Genomic DNA, 20,624 nt, shown 5'->3' with positions numbered 1-20,624 from the left:
AACTCGAGCTGGAAGTCTAAATTGAAATGTAAAAATAGAAATGTTATGTACTGTGTTAAATACAGCTTGACTACTGTGGTTTCAGTCACCATCAAATGATTCCTTTATCAGTTCTTTTTAATGAATCAGGATCACACAGAACAACTCATGTTGACTCATGAGTGATTTGTTTTAGTGAATTTAACCAGTGGGGTCTGATTCATGAACTGTTTTGAACTGGTTCTTTTTAGTGAATCAAAACTTACTGTGCAGCCAGCGTAGTCTGAATTATGAACACTTGTATATGAGCCAGTTCTTTTTAGTGACAATGTGACTGATTTGCAAACTCTTTTAAGACAGTTCTTGTGAGTGAATCAAAAAACACTGTGTCCTATGTATGAACAATTGCCTGTTCATTCATTGAATCAATTAATGAATCATTCAAAAATACATTTTATAGACTTTTTACTTTCTGGAGCTTCCTATTTCTGGTGTTTGTAACTCAAAAAAAAAAAAAAAAAAAAAAAAAAAAGTTAGGAGAGATAAATGTTCATGAGTTCACAATTTTATGATAATTGTACACATTTACACAACTGAAATATGTCCAAATGAATCAATTCGATAGTCTGCTCTAAACTGGCTTTTTATTTATATTTTTTAGAAGATTATGAAGCTCTCTGAACTTCTTGAACCCTTTGCTTACTTTTGTGTTTAAGTAGATTGATCAAAAGTTGTAGCACAATATTGTTAGCAGCTTTAGAACCAACCCCAAATGTGTCTGGGCAGGTTTTCCTTCATGAATATGAGTTCATTCACTTCAGGAAAGATGGTAAAAAAATATATGCTAATTGTAAATGGATGAACTCTGTCACCTGACACAACTGCTTCAAATAAACATAAAAGAGAACTGAAAGTTCCATAGGAAAAACACTTTATTGAAAAACATGTTCAGTTTGTAACAGACTGGTGGAATGTGTGCCATTTCATTTCTAGGACTTTATAAGGTTGCGCGTCCTGACCAGATCTTACTGCGAGAGAAGGATGGGCGCATGGGCCATCAGGGAAACGGTAGTTACAGAAAGATAACAGGAAATGGAGAAGTTGGGGAAAAACTCAAACGATAATACTGAGGTTGCGTACAAACTGGGTCGAAAAGAAAAATCCAACAGAAAAAAGCAAAAACAAAGAACTAATTAAATAAATATCTATGGTACACACGTATGGCACAAATATGCAGCAAGCAGTCAGTTTGGCAATTCTCTATCTCATTTTCATTTTTAAACCAGATCACCATGGGAACAGTGCAAAAGGGTTGAGTGGGAGGGGTCTGACGAGTGCTAGCTAAAATACATTGCAAAAAATTCCAATTCTATACAAAACATCTTACTTAAGAGTTTATAAAAAACGATTTATTGGGTTTGTCGTCAATATATACACAAGTTATTTACCAAAAAAATTAGTATGCTCTCTTTTAACTGAAGTGATTCATGTTTTTTTTTTCTTTTTTTTCGTAACTTTTTTTTTATTTGCTAGAAATGTGAGAATAAGGCTATCGTAACAACCGGGGATCCATGTACAATACAAACAATAACGTATTTACAGCCTCTCACCTACAGATGTACGGTGCAAAAACTAGAGTCCCGTGAACTCAGGGTGACCATACAAGCAAGGCATTTTACAATGGCCCGAAGACACTTCTCCCTGCGCTTCGCAAACCTTCCGCCCACATCGCTGCAACATCTTACGCTACTAGTTGAGGCTTACCGCTCCTAAAATGTTACAGGAAAGTTTGCAAGCTGCTTTCCGGAACAGTGTCTTCGGATTCGAAGAAACTAAAGAGATTGTCATATTTAGCCCATATGGGACAGCAACTGAACTGCAATATGTTTGTAGTTTTTGTAGTATGTGTGTGTCTTCTAAAGTTTAAAACAACTGCTCAGTCTTCAAGATGTATGTGTGTAAGAGTTCATGTTTCACAGTTTACCTCGAACCTACAACACAAAGTAAAAAATCAAATAATAATAACACACCGGGGTTGTAGTGTTTTTGTATGCTGTATTGTTTCATTTAATTTTCAGTGGTTAAGAACACTTTTCCATAGGTGAACGTATATCATCTTTTTTTTTTTCTCAATTGTTATAAAAATAAATAAAAATTGCATATTTGCAGATTTTGTGGCCTCTTACAGAGGCACAAAGCTCCGATCACACAAGGCTTGGCTTCTCGGTGAGATTCAAGAACCTCCATGAACAAGTTAAACAAAATGGATGAACAGTTAATGTGCGACTATGGCGCTCCACAGTCAGTTTGTGGACATTTTCAACTCTCAAAACGATTTTGATTTTAACGTAAGAAACAAATGGAGATAACTGTCATTGCTCACCAAGGGTTTCGTATGAATGACGACAAAAAATTCCAGTTCCAAAATCCTGTGGGTTGTGGGATACTCTGGCCTCTGCTCGGTGACTTCCTCTCTAAAACGCATGCTAGGTCCACTTGTGACCTCCATCGATCATAATGTGTTTTCTTTCCCCCTCCAGAAATGTCCCACAATCTGAGCCTGAAAGATCCCATTTCATGCAATTTACTACATTTAGCCTGCGCTCGTTCTCATCTGGTATGCTCGCTAACCCATGTCTACTGCTCTCCTTCCAGATTAAGGGGCCTAATTTCAACCCAGAGCACATCTGAGCTTCATCAACAGAGACAGGCAGGCCGGAGAAGTTGGTTTAGCCAGGACTCTGTTAGACGTGCCCTTCCTTTGGTCCGTTTCTGGCCCTTCCCTCTCATTCCTTTCGGCTATTTTAAAACCCAACATGCTGTTTTCCCTGAGGGCTCCTTCCAAAGCCGCCCCTTCCCTGGCCATGAGCGCATGTGCTTTTAGTACGGCTGTGTGTGTGTTTGTGGTCCAAACGCAGCTATTCGTGTAGGGATCGATGGAAAAAAGCAAATAGCGAGATGGAGACATATCTGTTAACGAAAAGGAAAACTTGAATCTTGCATAATGTGCAGATTCGCCATAAATTATTCATATTCTTGCTGTTTCACACTGAGCTTTCTGTGCGCTAGCATAAATAAAGTCTACCTGCACTTTTTCAAACCGTTTTCATCTAGCGCTAAACAAATCCATAAACAATTGCTAATGAATTTTTTTTTTTTATTTCAACTAAACAATTAGATTTTGACGTCCCTGTGCTTTTGAGCAAAAAAGTAGAGCACCAGTTCCTCTTCCACAATCTGCACTGGCCACTGGTGAGGGAGAATGTGTGTGTGTCAGTGTGTGATGGCAGAAATACTAGAAAAACAGGAACTTTCGCAGCGACGTGCCTGGGGAAGGCGGCCATTTTGTGTCAAAAATGACAGATTTTGCTAATAAGCCTTGAGTGATTCGCTCGCTGCTCTCTTTCTTAATGCGTTTTCTTGAGTTTGTACTCCATGTGGGAAAAGTGGTGAGGCTTTCAAAGTGCTGCTAAAGTGTTCAAGTGGGTCCTCCACCTTCCCAGCAGGCAACAGGACAGCAACTGTACCAAATATCGACGTTCTTCCCTTCCTTCTATCTCTCTGTGTGTCTTATTTTTCCAGCCCTGGCAGCAGACGTATACGAAATGAAATGTGTGTATGTGTCTTCCACGCTACTACACAGCACATAAACCAGCACAAAAGGACCTCTATGACGATACCTATTAGTCTTCTACCAAACAAATCTGCAATTGGACTGCACTGGGAATGACAGAAAGAAATGTAAGTAAGACGCATGACCATACAAAAAGACTTCAAGTAAACATCGTGAGTCATTTTGTAGAGGTGAGCAAATAAGGAGAGTTAACGTAAATGAAAACAGTACGAGTGAACGTGCAAAAACAGATGAAGTCCATTCAAATGTCCAACAGTAGGCTCCTGAGAGCTTCCCGCTTCATTGATAAATCCCCTTCCTGTAGCTCTGGCCAATAGGCTGCATTCACTTCCTGTTTCAAGATGGATCAGCCAATCAGCCAAGCTGAATAAACAGCTCAAGTTCATATTTCTTGCTGTGTGATACTGTCACGTCACTTCTCCATCTCCGTGTGTTGTGTCTATAAGGGAGATGATGTAGTAGAAAAAAGAGGAAGAATCATTATCTTGACCTCTCATTTCACGGCCACCCTCTCAACCCCCCTCTCCCCCGCTCGTCTGATTCACACACGCTCCCTCGTACACACTATAATATCTGTTATAGTGCACGTCAATCTCCAGAAGGGTTTCTGTTTTCTTTTTTGTCCTTTTTTTGATTAGTTTGTTTCGTTTTTGCAGGTGCAAGAGCAGCGAATCAGGAGTGTCACTCCACCATCAGCAACATCTATACTGAGAGTAATAATCAGGAATATTATAAAATAAACAAGAACAGCAAAAAAATAAGAGGGGGCAGGACGAGGGTGAGCTCAGGCATCAATGCCGCCCTCGAGGGGTTCATCGAGGGGCATGTGGGGGGTTAGAGTTAAAACGTCCGAAAAAAGCGTGTCCGTTTTCACACTTTATAATAGATGTTTGCTGGGCTTTGGGGCGGCATTTCCTGTACGATGTAAACGGGGTGTCCGTAATCGCCGCTCACTTTCTCGTAATGCGGGCAGAAGACGCTGTCAGCAGTCCGCAGCGGGATGATGATGTCGCTAGGCTCCGAGCCGTTGTTGTTGCCGCCGCTGCCGCCCCTCTTGGGCGTGGCTAATGTACTGAGTGACAGCGTGGTTGCGTGCTGAGGCGAGTGTTTGCGATGGCGTCGGCGATACTTCAGCAGGAGGACTACCAGCATGATGATGATGATGATGACAATGACGCTGGCTGAGGCGATGCAGGCAAACAGTGCGACCTCTGAACCAATGACCGATGATGATTTATTTCCATCTCCCTTCTCTTCACCTTGATGAGCTGCGTCTATGTGAAAAAAAAAAAAACTATTAGCAACTAGTATAAAGTACTGTTCACATTGAAAAACTATAACAATTAATGATAACTACAATAGTTTAACATTGGTATAGTGGGTGCGATATGACGGTTTTTGATCATCCATGATTAAATTGTCTCCACGATCTGTTGTGGGTGTTCTTGACAGTTGTTATGAGGCTTTTGTTTTAATAGTGTTCATCGATAGTGTACCGATATCGGAATTATATCGTATCGACCAAAATTCGAAATATATTGTGATGTAAATTTTAGCCATATCGTGTAACCCTACTTAAAAGGCTATGTTTTTAAATTAGCTACATTAGTTTAGCTGTACTGCTTAGACAACTTTCAAAATAGTGAGTCCAACATGACAAGGAATTGTAATAAAATACTATTCTTGAAAATATAATAAAAAATCGATATGATATGATATTTTTGCCATATAACCCACCCCTACATTGATCTAAATGTTAATATATAATTATAGTTATCGTTTTTTAGGCTTTCAGACTAAAATGGAAATGGCATACTCATGAGCAATTAAAAGATGCCTTGGCCTATTTTATGTATGGTGTAATAAATTTACATGTATTTAATTAGCATGCGCCTTTATCTAAAGCAACTTCCAAAGGGGAGAAAATGCAAGCGATTGATCATAAAAGAGCCGACGGTATTAGCAGTGCCATGAAAACAAATTTCAAAAAGAAACCAAATACAAATCTTGAGTAATATCGTAAGTGCTGTAGAGAAAAGAAAGATATTTTTTAAAAAGAAGTGCCTTTATCTAAATTATTTAAATTAATTAGTTTTGTGCTTCTGAGAACCGTCAATTTTTAGTGCTGTCAAAAATGTGTATTAGGATAGATAACGTCCATGGTTGTGGAAAGCTGTGGACAGAGTGACCTCACACAGCTTTGGACTCCAGTGAGTTTGTCTGGCGGAACAGAAGAGCTGCTAACGCTCACACTCAGGCTGTTTTACAAGTGGATTATTGTACCTAAGACACTCCACTCAAATTACTTTGATGTCCATATGCTTCTACGTAGAAGTTGAATTCTACAACGAATACGTCTGTCTTGCTCTGTCACATTAACGTTTGCTTGTCAGAAGGATTTTATGCGAACGAATCAGTGTGCATGTCATTTTGACAGAGGACTGGTACTTGCTCAGCAAAAAAGGGATTAAAAAGCAGACGGAATGATGAATCAGTGAGTGTCCCTTTACAGGTGTGTGAGGTGATAAAGTGTGTGACGTACCCGGCTTGTCAAGTACTTCATTCGATTTGGTGTCCTTGCCCCCTACATCGGGGTGTTTGGGAGGGTAACTGGTTGGGTATTCTTTGGGGGAAATGGGATCGGAGGGGTCTGCAAAACATAGATAAGAAACACATTCATCACTCTGATATATGCACGCATTTTCATGTGGAGAGCTATTACTTTCACGCTGCTAAGCGAAATAAAAGTTTGCGTTTGTGACTGATAGGGACCATGAGAGTGTGTATGTGTGTGTGTATGTGTGTGTGTGTTCGTCATTAAAACACAAGCAGGCATGATTAATCTAGTGACCTTCAGCTTGTGTCTGTATATTCATGAGAGAGCGAGAAATTCAGTCGCTTGTGTTGATGGGTGTGGCCTATGGTAATTACTACAGATGTCACTGGTGAGATGATTTATTAATAATCATCATTAATTACAGTGCAGGGTCTGCAGCAGGTTCGAAGGGCTTAGCTATTGATCTCCACCCTATTAGACACCCACATACGCACATGACAGTGAAACGATTACTCACTTTGTCCAACCTTCATGATGATTTTCATCGACTTGGTTTTACACACCCCTCCTTCCTGATTATCCAGCCCTTCCATCGTTCCATTAGATGTAGCTGAAACACAATGCCAAAAACAAGAACTTTAGCAACATGATATCAACATGTGAGTTGCTATTATATATGCAAACCCATAACTGAGATTACTCAAAGCTATCTAGATGACGTAACTGCGTTATATGAATATTCATGTAGACAAGTTTCAGTGTAGAACCTTCATAAATCATGTAACCAAACTTGTATTTGCCATTTAGGAACCTGATTTTTTTGTTTGTTTGTTTGTTTTGGTGTTGAAAGATGAAATGGTCAGGAGGACCCCTGCTGAAAGTGAGTCTTTGCTCTTTAACAATTCAATAGGAAATAAGAAGGATTAAAGGAATAATAAAAAGCTGATTTACTTCACCAGCGAGGCAAAGGCCTCCAGCACCAGTAGTGCTTGTTAATAATTTAGCGAATAAGGCACGGAGAGAGAGCGCTATTAATGAATGTGAGGTTTGGAGCATGTTTAAGAGCGTGTAACACTTTAGCCACAGCAGATGTTTGTCGAGAAACAAGTGAACGAGAGGAAAACAGACTAAATAATAAATAAATAATAAAATACCATCCATGTTGGACTGGCTTAAAAAATAAAGTGAGGAAAATGGTAACACTTTAACATAAGGAACAATTTTCACAATTAACTAGTTGCTAACTAACATTGCCTATTATTATCATATTGTCTGTTTATTGATGCTCATAAAACACAACTTCTGCATGAGCATATTCTACATCCCTAATCCTACCCAAAACCTAAACTAAACAACTACCTTACTAACTATTAATAAGCAGCAAATAAGTAATTTTATTGAGACAAAAGTTGTAGTTTATGGTTAGTTAATAGCGAGAATAGGACATTAAAATAGTGTGACCAAGAAAACTAGAAAACTTTTCTTGCAGTTCGACTTTACAATAAAATTAATTTGAACTTAATTAAGCCATTTGATGTCATTATCTGGTGCTAAACAAACTATCAGCAGTATTCTGGCCACTGGTCCCACGTGTCCCATGTGGGCTTTTAACCGAACAATGCAGCTATGCCATGTGCGTGTGTGTGCGTGTGTATCCACACCCGGCAGGCTTGCGGTCTATTGGGTCAGTAACACAGAGCTAACGAGCTGCCAAGGGCTTAATGTCTGGTCAGCGTCCAGAACAATGTGGCCTGCATTCAGAGAGAGAGAAAGAGACGAGGGAGGGCGGTGATGTTGGAGTCTATGAGGCGCCTGTCCCCCCATCATCACTTTTTTTTTCTGACGCTGCCGAGGATGGAGTGTGAGGGAGTTATGTGTGTGCCATGTGACGGATCCGTCTGATTCTACTTTCTTCTTGTTAGGACTGCAGCATGACACCATCTGACTCTCTCTCTTGCCTTTTTAACCTGTGGCTTTGTAGTGCTGAGAAGAACACAAGCACATTACATGCAAAGCTCCTTAAAAGCTTGCGTTCCTTTCATAAATCTGGCAAATAAGCCTAAACACGCACGCATTAAAACAAACAAATAATCACATGATGATTTCACATTCCAGGTCAACAGTCACATGACACAACATGCGGTTCATTTAGTTTTAGTTTAAGTGATGAATTGAGTAGAATACAAAGAGACTTTTTTTAAAGCACTTCTTCATAGATGAGTTTAAGTGAAAGAATGTTTGACTTTGAACTGACAGACCGGCTGGCAAAGAGTATTTCAGTGTAGGACAGGTTTGGCCTACATTGTGAAGGCCAAATTTCCCCAGGAAAGCCTGAAACCTACTTTGTGGAGAGCAGTGAGAGGGCTCCATGAAGTAAAAAAAAAGATGAATAAATATGCTAAATATTTTAACTTAAAAATAAGGCAGTTAAATAAAAATAAAAATAAAATCATTAGAGTATTATAAAACAATAGAGGTCACTTGAAAGTGCCCACTGTATTGTTAATATAGTTAAATAACTAAAAACCTCCCTTTGGCACCGTCCTCAGTAAAAAAAAAAAAAAAAAAAAGATTAATAAATATAATATTACTAAAATATAATATTCTAAAATGGAAAAGGTTTTCTTTTAGTGGTATAATTAGGGTTTGGGTTAGTCTGCAGTATTTTTGTACATATGTGATAGACTAGGTTATGACCCCAGCTAGATAAATGTGTCTGTGTGCTACACGAGGACACCAAACTCAATACTGACACCAATACCTGTTCGGTGAAACCCTATCAAGCTCAAACAGACTGCGAGGTATGTAAAGTCCTGCCATGACAAAAGGGCAACCAGTGGGACAGGACTGGAAAACGACACCATGCAGCAGTCGCTAAATGCTTAGAAATGTTGCATAGTATTACACTGAAACATCAAATGATTTTTATAATAATAATAATTAAAAGCAATGATTGAATGGCATAGCTATTTGAATGTAAATGTGAGTTGTGATGATGAGCTGTGGCTGTTGTTGTGGAGTTTGACCTGATCAACATGGCGTCAGGGTCACAGAGTGGTGAACAGCTCTCAGGCCAATAATGAGAGCTGACACACAACAATACACACACACACACACACACAACATTGCACATCTAGTCTAATAAGATATGGCATGGCACCTCGAAAAGCCCTGACAGCCAAAGCCAAACAACATGTCTCTCTCTTTCTATCTCTCTTTCAAAGTCAGCAATGCTTCATTGGCATGATTATTAACGTTTATCATATTGATAAAGCATATGAAAAATAGAAACTTACAACAAATAAAATACAAATAAAAAAAGGAAAGAAATTAAGGTTTAAAGTAAAATACAATGGAAATGAATTTCAACTCTTTCTATGATTTACTGGTGTAAATCACTTATCACTTATCACTAATAAATGTTCATCGTCGTTGGTGTCTGAAGACATGCTCGCCCTCAGGCAATCGCATGCTGTTGCATTACATAACTAGTTGCTAAGGGGCATTGTTTTCATTTTTCATCATCTGTCAGTAAGGGGAGGTCTGAAAAAAAATATTAATTCAGAGAATGTGAAAATGTCTTTCTCTGAACCTGCAACTGCAACACGTGTTAAATGTTTCTGCCAATCTCAGGAAACACACGACTTACGAATAACCAGTCATAGACTCCATCCGAATTCAAAATGATGAAACAATAATTAAAACTGTGGATGTAAACCAGTTACATTCAGTTTTTTAAGTACTACTTGCTTTTCTGTTACCAATTAACCATTATTCTATTCTTAAGGCAGAACATTTCTGAATGCATCTTTAAGATTTACATTGATGTAGATTGTCTCTGCCTCATTCATTTGATTTAATGTTTCTGCAGATTGTATTCTTTTTTATGAAACATTCTTGCTCTCTCTCTCTCTCTCTCTCTCTCTCTCTCTCTCTCTCTCGTGCCATATTTAGATCATGTATCTCTCTTCTGGATCCCAGCTCGAGGGCAGTCTGTCAGACCAGATCACATCAAGCTCATATTCACACAAAATCATATCAGAGTCATCCGAATCAGGCTGCATATGAACAATAGAAGAGCCTTTTGAAAGTTTGGCCAGCACACACCAGGCCTCAACAATAAACCAATAAAGTTGAACAATGACCCAGGAGAAGTTATTCTAATATGTGATTTGGTGCTAAAAAAAAAAAAAAAAAAAAATATAAATATATATATATATATATATATATATATATATATAGGGAGGAAGGAAGCCCTTTAATGTCTAATAAACAATATGTAAATAATTTTCTGAAACATATTAAAATATGAAATATTTAGCTGTTTATCGTATTTATGTGAAAATGTTGTCAGGCCAAGTAAAATCTATACGACTGGCCTAAAGAAAAAATCCTGATTGTTGAGTCCTGCATCACTGTTGACGTTTGGCTTGCTGAACACGTTTATAAGGGACTGAAATCATCTGATTGGTTTCTAAGCAGATCCAATTGATAAAGACAGAGTGATTAAACTGAGCTATTAGGATTAAACTTTTTAATTAATGACTTATCGAATAAACCCCCCCCAACCACACACAGCAGTCATACGTCTCTGCACTTCACAACTCCACACACAGCTGTACACCAGGGCAATTATCATCTACAATGCAGCAAAATTAACCCATTTCTCTTTCTCCACCTCCCTTTTCTATCTTTTACTTTTCTCTCCACAAATTAGAGTGGCTTAAGAGAAACGAAGAGGGAGCAAAATAAAGGAGGAGAGAATTTCCAGAACTGCAAAATTGGATTTTCTCCTTATGCTGGAAGTGAACTCTCATTGTGAGCGAGAGTGAGAGAACGGCTCAGGGCTGGGCAATGAGATTGACGCTGTGTATCAAAGCAGTCTCTGTGTGTGTGTGTGTGTGTGTGTGTGTGTGTGTGTGTGTGTGTGTGTCCGCCTTACTCCATTCGGTAGATCCCTGCGTTCCTCTTCCACCCCACCCGCTGTTTATACAGCTTGCTTTGAGCCTGAACTGCAAGTTCTGAGGCCAGGTGAGCTGTTATTGTTCTCGCAAATGTGAAAATTCAACCCACATGCAAAACCAAGCCATACAAAATGAATACGAGAACTCATTATTGTTTGTGTACATACGCGTTCATGGTCAAATGCCACACACAAACAGAAACTTTCCGTCTCTGTAACTCTGAACTAACAAGCATTTCAGCCGACATAAACAAACGCTAGCAAATGTGGTATAAATGTGTTATTATTTGCACCACGACTCACTAAAACATTGCTAATGTAGTTCACCGCGCAACGTCAACATTTCCCGATACTTAAAACCACATAAACAAACCCAAGAAAACGTAATTGACCAGAACGGTGATGCAAGCATGGTTTACAGATATCCTCTGTCATACTCACAGATAATGTAGTAGTCTTTCCCCCTGAAGAACTCCAGGCCCCAAAGGTTTGGGCTGAACTCCTGGAATTTGAGGGTGAATTTGACGTCCTGGTCCGGTTTGACACAGTTGAGTAGAGGCGTATCTGCCTTTGTGACCTGACAGGACTTCAGCTGTTCCAGAGGAACCATATAGAGTTTATAATACTCCACTCCTTCTGTTGAGCCGCCCTCCATGCGTGGGCAAACTATGTCCATCTTATCCCCGATCTGTGGATACAGCACCAGACCCTGTCCTGGCACGAACCTTTGAGAGAAAGACAAGAGGCAAAGAGAGAGTGAGACACATCATAGACGATGAATCATATCCAAACCGCTCTCAGGATCAAAAATATGCTGGATTGTGAAGCATAGTGTTAATCAATAATTGAAAAAGGAAGCGATCAATTATTAAGCACCGATTATAAAGGATAAAATGGGTTCTAAAGAATTATCTGGATCATAAAAACGTAGGAGAATAAGTGAAACGATCCTAAACTGTATGTGCGAGTGTTTTTAAGTTGCTTCATGAGAAACCAGAAAAGAAAATGGAGCAGCTAGATTGAGACAAAGGTGTTGACTCGCTGCTCATACTTAAGAATAAAGGCAAATGGTCTCTCTGATGCCAAGCGCTGTGAAAAGAAAATGATGTCATGAGAAATAAGGAGGAAAAGCACAGCAGCTCACACATCAGGCGACGCTCCCAGCCATCCGCCTCGAGGGACTAAAACAGGAGTTGCTGGGAAAAGTGCTCTGCTGTGTGTGCGTGCGTTTGACGTGCAGCGGGGTAGCTGTCAGGACTATCTGTGCGACAGATCTAGCCACGCAAATCCTCTCGAGCCGAACACTGGATCGCTATCTCACTCGTGTCTTATCGCTATGCAAGCTTATTTGAAAAGCCAAGAACATTTGCTCGCATTTGTGTGCAGTGTGTTTGAATATTTGCCATGGGATCGTTCAATAGAAGAGGGCGAGACTCGTAAATTCCCAGAGTAAAACATGTTCACACCTTAAAAGTGTATACACACACCTACAAAACCACAAATCTGCTCCGTTTTCCCAACTAGTAAACTGCTAAACACTTTTTTAGAAATTTATTTATTTATTTATTTTACAACGATGCTAATGAAGAACTATTCTGGGTTCAGTGGACATATTTTTTGGTATGAAAAACATTTGAATAATCTGAAGAACCTGTTTTCAACTATAAAGGATCTTTTGTGCATTGGAAACATTCTGTGGATGTTAAAGGTTATTCATGAAGCTATTAATACCAGTAAAGATTATTTACTTTCAACACGTGTGTGTGTGTATATATATATATATATATATATATATATATATATATATATATATATATATATATATCATATCACATGCTAATTCTATTAACCTCTATTTAATGAGTAAATACAATAGAGCAGTTAAATGGAGAGACAGGGCAAATGCAGCATATTAGTTGTTATATACATTGCTGCAGCCCACAGTCAGTCATTATCCTAAACCACAGGGCATGCAAGGTCACCCCGCAGCCCATACACACACATTCTACTGTTAAAAGGGTGTTTTACGTGTCTGTATTTTACAGGAGCTGCTGTTAAAACAGTCTAGTTTTAGTTTTGAGTAGAAAGCGGGATGTAAAAGTGTGTGGGGGGGTGTAGTTGAACAAATAAAGCCAGAGGTCACACTCATGTTTGTAAATGGCTTTAATCCTTGTCTAAAAGACACAATTTAACCCCCCAACCTTAGCCTTGGTGATTCTCCCAGTGGTCGTAAATATTCTGGGACATGTGAATGTGAAAAAGAAAAGAATGACAGAATAAGGGTTTGCACACGTTTAACACAGACCGCTCATTCTGCTAACAAGACTGCAGCTGCACACAGAGAAGCCATTAAGTCGAAAAAGGCGCACGTCTGTGTAAGAGCGAACGGTCAGGACATGTGCAGTACATCTAAGACGACACGGCTGTGCCACTCGAGGACATTTCTCCATAATTTTATTTGTGATCTACATTTTTTCCCTCGTATATCTCGGTTTTTTATACTCACAAAGCATCTGTTTTATCTTTTCTCTTTGTCTTCTTCCCACTGACTCATTCATTTGTACTCAGGCTGAAATATTCATTTTTGGCAGCCTTTCTAAAAGCCCTTCAAAATGAAGCCATTTAAATAAACTTGCTCATAGACAATAAAGCAAGACAAAAGAGAAACTCACTAACAGCGGTTAATGAGTAGAAGACTTTCAGGACTCGCTCTGGCAACTAAGGCACGATATAAACGATAAAACTGAAGCTGAGAAACAGGTGGAGTGGATGGATGTCTGAAAGGCGTTAAAGAGTAAAGGATAAGACATCTGTTTTGTTTTTGTTTTTGCTACTGCCCCTTTCATTTTTCTTTTTTCTTAGGGGTCAAAAATACGGATTCATCTGCTTAAACTAAAACAAACACGTGTTCCTGATAAACTATATCTAAAAACAATTCCCCATTGTTTTCATATATCTCGCTTTCTTCAAATGGAGCTTTTGCATAAGAATATTTGTCCATTAGCTTTGCTCTTTCTCTCTTTTTCCGTGTTAATCTCTAGTTGTGTGGGCCGAGCTGTGACACAGTGACAGCAGTAGACTAATCCCGCCCCGATAGGAACACAGCGCTTTAACCCTAACATCTGAAACAAAACTGGGCGACGGACGCATACAGGCTGTTTGACTTACAATCATCAGACCAATATGGAGATTTATTGGGCATAGAAAGACGTAGACAAGAAGCACAGGACAAAAGAAATCAACAGACATCTCACGGTTTAAAAACTCTATCATGTTTTGCAACCGAGACCTGCCTCGGGTGAGAGGCCAAATCGACCAGACAGGCGCCTTATCCCTTTGTCACCCTATATCCCTTCATTCTTTCCTGTTTTCCTCGTCTATTCAATCCATAATCCCAAAAGACCCCGTCTGCTCTCTCCTCACATTTTAAAGCGACACAAATGCAATTTAACAATCTACTTGTGTGACTAGATTTCACACTTTTCCCTCAGCCCCTTTCCTCTCTCCCAGTGGCAAAACAATCCCACCCATCTGCTAATATGACAAAATTTGGAAAATGGTTAACTCAACATCTAAATCATAACAGCCTTCCGCTAGCAGTCTATCATGAAGTTTCTGCACCCCTAAATGCAGAAGGGGGGAAGGGGTAGTTATTATTCATGGCCCACTCGGCCCTGGTTCATCCATGCTGTATCTGCATGTGTATGAAGCCATGGATGTGCCCCCGTCAGAACCCTGCTAAGCGATGTAATCTCCTAATGAAGAGAGGGGGGAACCTCCTTTGACTGAAAACGTGTAGAGCAGACTGCTTTTGTTTCTCCACCTCCGACAAAATGGATTGCCAGAAGGAATAAGAAAGAGAGGGAGAGAGAAAGTCTTTACATGCCTGACGCATCAGAGGTAAAGCAGTGGAGGGGTAAAAAGTACTGCGCACTGGATTGACACATTTTTGCAACGGGAAAATAAAACAGCCGTCATGCACATCCACTCGCTCAGAGATTGAGTTTTATGGTTGTCTCATGTGCAGAAGGCCAGGGAGTACAGTACAGATTTTAAGCACACCCCTCCTATTATGCAGCACTGATACATTAGATGAAGTGCTAGTCACAAACATTATACCTATGGGATTGCTCTGTAATCTTCAGATTAGATAACAGTTGTTGTTTTTGTTTGAGTATTTGTGTTTCTGAAATGAAGATGGAGTCGATATACGAGACGTGAGTCAGGTTCTCCTCAGTTCATCTATAACTGAAAAATAAATTCATACCATGAAACAATTGAATGCAGAAAATAAAAAGAGAAAGCAAGAAAGAAAGAAAGCAAACGAATGAAAGACTCCTGCCATGTCCCAGCGTTTTGCTCTGTTTATCTTGTCAGGTGGTAAAAATGCAGTCGCCAACGCTAACAATCAGTGCCATCACCATTTAGTCCTGTGCTACAAAGAACTATAGGTTGAACTGCCCCGACAGAACGGCAGGAATGTGCGCAGTGAGTAATTCCATGGAACGCCGGCTTGCCTGGAGAATGGGGCCTGCATATTTACAGTGACACATAATAGAGAGACGCGCCGCTGGAGGTCACTTCATGGTCGCTTTGGGTCTTCATCAATGAAGATGTCACAATAGATATCGATATGGTGGTGACACGTCACATTCAGTGTCTAAGTTATATACAAAATGAATGAACTAAAATAATTGCAAAGTACGCCACAAAAACTTAATTACATACTAAATACAATTATGCAGTACTTACATATATAATCATCCAGAAACATAATCTTTAGTGTAAAGTGTAATGAACATGGCACGTTTAGAACTGTGGCAAACTGTGAATAGTCTAGAATACTCCTACGCTTAAAGAATTTCCACGATTGTTCAAAATTTGATATTTTAGCAATCATTAGACTGATTTCCATTTGTATGCCAAGAACTAGGCTGTTCTTTGAATTAACAGAATTTTACTCTACAAAAGCGCTTCATGCTATATTTGGGGGAATATAAATATTTAATTTAAACTGTAAAATGTATATTCACTATAATAGACATGGCCACAACTTTTCCATGACTTTTCATCAGTCATCCACGTCAATTAAAATGGCATATTGCAATGTAGTTAAAACATTAGTCATTTTAATTGTTCAAGTTCCCTAAAGACTATTTTTTTAAAAGGGACTATCTTACAGGAACAATGTAAAAGTAGGTTAAGTGGAGTGGGCCAGTGGTCACGAGCACATTCAGCAAAATTGAATCCCTCAATGCAACACGTCATCTTCTTCATTTTGTCCCCTCACGGCAGAATTTCAGCTAGAACGAATAGTCGCCTCTTTCTTAATAGTACATCCATACTAGCTGATCTATTTTCTCTTTCAAGATAATTTAGACCCAACATAATTTGGATTTTTTTATTTATTTATTTATTTATTTTTATTGATAGGCCTATTTCGCTTTGCGCTTCTAAATAAATAAATAAATAAGCTCTGTAAAGTAGACCGACGATCCACTCAACAACTCAATCCCAGCGCATCATATGCAGAGCAAAGCCTTTTAGATCAGTTACACTCTTATTAATGAACGTGCTTGAGGACGCTCGCGCACACTGCCAGAAGACTAAAGATAGCCGCTCTTTTACCTGTGTGCGCTAAAGACCCTAATTATCAACACGGGACACCTGTTATTTGGTCTATTCATGCTGCCCCTTGCCCTGTACATGCAGGGGTAAAAGAAGAGAAGTCTTTCTCTATAAAAATGGGCCGAGAGCGAAAGCTGAATGCTCTACGAAGCACTCGAGACTCCCGCGCGGGGCACGAGACCCCTCGGATTTCAGCATTATTTGATGTTTCGATGTTTTAATGCATGATTCAGCGCTGATGTGCTACGCATGTGCTCATCTTGACATTTTTATCACTGACTTCAAAGTCACTGAGGGGGGAAAAAGCTTTCAGCAGAAAATGTTAAGGGAAATATACACGTATTTACGCAAAAGTGTTTCGTAAAGTCTGAAAATAATACATTAGAAATAAATAAATAGCTTATACCACGACCTGGATAAATAATGAAAACAACAACAATAATAAAGATAGTTTGTGGAAAACTGTTTGAGTATGATTTTAAATCAGATAGCGATGGTCAAAATTACACAAACATTTTCTGAGGTGAAGGACTTGGGGCCTAGGCCGTCCAATAAAACATTACGTTATGCCTCAGCTGGACATTTAAGCAACACTTCAACAATGAATGTGTGTCTATATTAACACGAAATGTCACTCTTTTGACTATTACCCTTAATTGTTTTGTGGAAATTATTTTGTGTCGTGAAACAGATCACATCACAGTGAGTAAAAATCCTTTCAAGATTTATGACCTGAGGTCCTTTGGGGCCATTCAAAACTATTATCATTTATTTTTCATTCTGCCTCAAATTTACAAGTTAGCACGGGGGAATTATTAATTACTGTAAAATGCGATTAATTATTCTATATATTTTATATTAACATTCTAAACCCCTTTGAGTGGAAACAACGCGTCTCGCCTCAGCTCGATGATCCACATCACCTGATATTAATTTTCATTTTCAGAAGAACGCCTTTACATTGTACAAAGCCATTTATCCTGCTTTACCGTACTCAATTTTACCTACCCTTCCAGGGTCTGAACATTGCTCTAATGGGCTGAGAGAGAGAGAGTTAGTGATGGAGCTTACTTGGTGTTCGTCGTGTTCCAGTATATGGAGTCCAGGATGAGCGCGCGGGACAGGTTCACCTTGCACGCGATGAATAGAACTCCAAAGTAATATCTCCACAGAGAGTCGCCCATGGTCCGTTACGACCGTTAAGGTCAAATTCCGTTCCGCGGGAATTTCTAATTATAAAAAAGAAAGCGTCTTGTTGGAGTGCGTCTTGTGACAATCCACAATCAATAACCCTGTTCCAGGAGAAAAAGTAAAGAAAAAATAATAATAATAAAAAAGAAAAAGAAATGCTGAATAGGAGCCCGGTTAGAAGTGAACCATCCCGAAGGGAAAAGCTGCTCCTCTATTAGTCCTGCTCAAGATGAGAGAGAACAGCACCGCGGACAGCAGGCAGTTTCTCATTCGGTAAAATATAAGACTGAGTGGAGCACTCTCCTATCAACCGGCCGTGGGGAGCACGTACATTCCTCACAGGAAGGCGACCCGTGTCGTCGCCGCCGAAGTGCTCGATGTCCGCTGAGACATGAAGTTAATCCCCCCGGTGTGGATCATAAACCAAGCAGGAACCAATCCAAATGCGAGGTATTCCGTTCAGGCGGTCAAACGAGGGGAAAAACCACCGGAGTTCCACAAAAAAAGAATGAGGCAATTTGGAAAAGATGGGCAAGAATGACTTAATTGCAGCCTATTGGATGAAGCAAATAAGAATGACTAATGACTGAAAATAAAAACAAAATGAATCGATGAAGTCAAATGAAAGTTCTCATGGGTCGCTGTGGAACCCTCAACAGTAGCAGAGAACAGCTGCGGTTCGAGCCCTGCAGGTCCGGACTGAACTGCCGTGTGCGCGTGAATCGCGGGACTCTGCTCAGTTCTCTGCGCGAGGCTCTACTGCAAGTAGCTGCGAGCGTCTACAACACGGAATATTTGTCAGAGCGAGTTTTTTCGCTGACTCCTCCCACCTGCTCTCTCATTGGACAGGTATCCGTGGAGAGAAACCTGTCAATCAAGCGGTCGCCTGGCGACTGGTCGAGCAATGGGAGAAGAATATATCGGACTTCAGGTCGCCAACCCAGATTTGAGTTCTGAAAGGATTAATAACATTTCTGCATTTCAAAGACAACTCGGGATAAATTGTGTATAACCGCAGCTGATACAAAAACTACACCGAAAAACAGCAAACTGTACTAATAAGTACATAATTTAGGCTACATGCATCCTAATCATGTCATGTTACTTTTTTCTGTTTATTATATTTTATAATGTCATTGTTAATTTAAATAATGAATTATCGCCATGTTCCACTTCATGCACAAAGGTCGATTTCAAGTTCCACAAGTCTCAACAATCTTAAAATAAAGGCGTTTATTTAGGTTGAGGTCGACAGCTGAATGCGTGAGGGATTCATTTAGCAGTCAACAGCGCCCACTAGCGGCCAACTAAATGCGTAAGTACATCTGACTACACCTCTTACATTAATGTATGATTTTAAAAAAAGGTTCATTATAACAATTAATCACTATTTTTGTATTTTACACTGACAAAATATCCAATCATGAATTTTATTTAATTTAATTCAGAGTATCCATATAGTGACATAGCCTACATTACTCATACAGCATTATAAGAGTGCATTACTCAAAGTTGATGCAGTTCAGTTTTACTTGTCATGCATTTGTAAAATGCAGTAGGCTACTGTTATCACAAACGCACCAATTTAAGTATTTAAGTAAGAATAATACACTATAGTAGGCTATAGGATAAACAGTCAAAACAAGCCTAACTACTAAAAAAAAAGTACAAATATGTAATATAGTATGTTTTATTTTATTATATTATATGATGCTATATTATAATATTATATTATGTAGGCTACAGACTGTTTAACTATATAGTTATGGAGAAGTAAACCACTTGATTAAATGTATTTTCGACATGTCTGGCCTTAATAAGGAAGCATAGGCGTCTAAAACTAAATTAGGACGCAAGTGAAGAAAAAGCCGGCTTGAAAAGCGTTCACACTTTTCAAGGGCTGTAATTGAATCAGCGTTCATTTACTGTTATCGTTGTGTATTGCTCTGCTGGTTTATGAGACCATCAAACGTGCAGATTCCACATCGAAGCGATAATTAACACACATGCTGAATACACAGGCGGAATGATTGCTGTGCATTAATGAAGCGGTTTATTAACGTTTTACATCAAAGAAGCGCCGTTTGCCTGATTACGAAGTCTATTTATCTATGCATCTATTGGGTTAGATTAGAAATTTGTTGTTTTGTGCTACATAAAGACATATTTTGTCAAAGCACTAAATTGCAAGTGCAAAATTAAAGAGGCAATCTTTATAACTGTTTTTCAAGCACCACTTACAAAGAGCTCCAAAGGTAATCAATTATTTACTTTATGCAATGGTATTGTGTTTCTGAGAATGCTCCCACACTACCAAACAAAAGTAAACAATAGGACGAGTTAAAACAATTCAAGAAGAAGTCATGTCAGCGGGAAAACAAGGAAACAGCAATTTCCTGAACTATCTTAAAAATAACCAACACAGATAGTCTCCTGGTAAAGAAGTAATCGTGCAATTTTTAGCATATACTCTTTCTTGAATGCTCCATTAGAATGTTAGAACAAATATAGACTAGCTAGCTACTCATTTTAACAAGTTTTATAAATTAACAATAATCTTAATCCACGTGCACTTGAATAGCCTGTACATTATAAAACGAGCAATTAAAGTGAAACAAACTATTTTATCAAGCTTCTTTATTTAGGAAATTTTTTTAGTTCTGAAATATATT

At 39.0% G+C, this 20,624-nt stretch overlaps 1 protein-coding gene across 1 annotated transcript; it reads right to left on the bottom strand.

Annotated features, from left to right (window-relative positions):
* Window positions 1–893: 893 nt before the first annotated feature.
* Window positions 894–18,752, bottom strand: LOC113108693 (ephrin-B2a-like). Its single transcript, XM_026271972.1, has 5 exons — window positions 17,833–18,752; window positions 11,575–11,858; window positions 6,688–6,780; window positions 6,156–6,263; window positions 894–4,887 (listed from the first exon to the last, which is right to left on the bottom strand). Exons 1-5 carry the CDS (start codon window positions 17,943–17,945, stop codon window positions 4,484–4,486), a joined length of 1,002 nt encoding a protein of 333 aa, XP_026127757.1. The 5' UTR covers window positions 17,946–18,752; the 3' UTR covers window positions 894–4,483.
* Window positions 18,753–20,624: the final 1,872 nt, after the last annotated feature.

Source organism: Carassius auratus, chromosome 9 (assembly GCF_003368295.1).
Source record: "Carassius auratus strain Wakin chromosome 9, ASM336829v1, whole genome shotgun sequence".
In the NCBI taxonomy this organism is placed as follows: domain Eukaryota; kingdom Metazoa; phylum Chordata; class Actinopteri; order Cypriniformes; family Cyprinidae; genus Carassius; species Carassius auratus.
The sequence above is the reverse complement of the archived record's forward strand: the minus strand, read 5'-3'. Positions and strand labels throughout refer to the sequence as shown.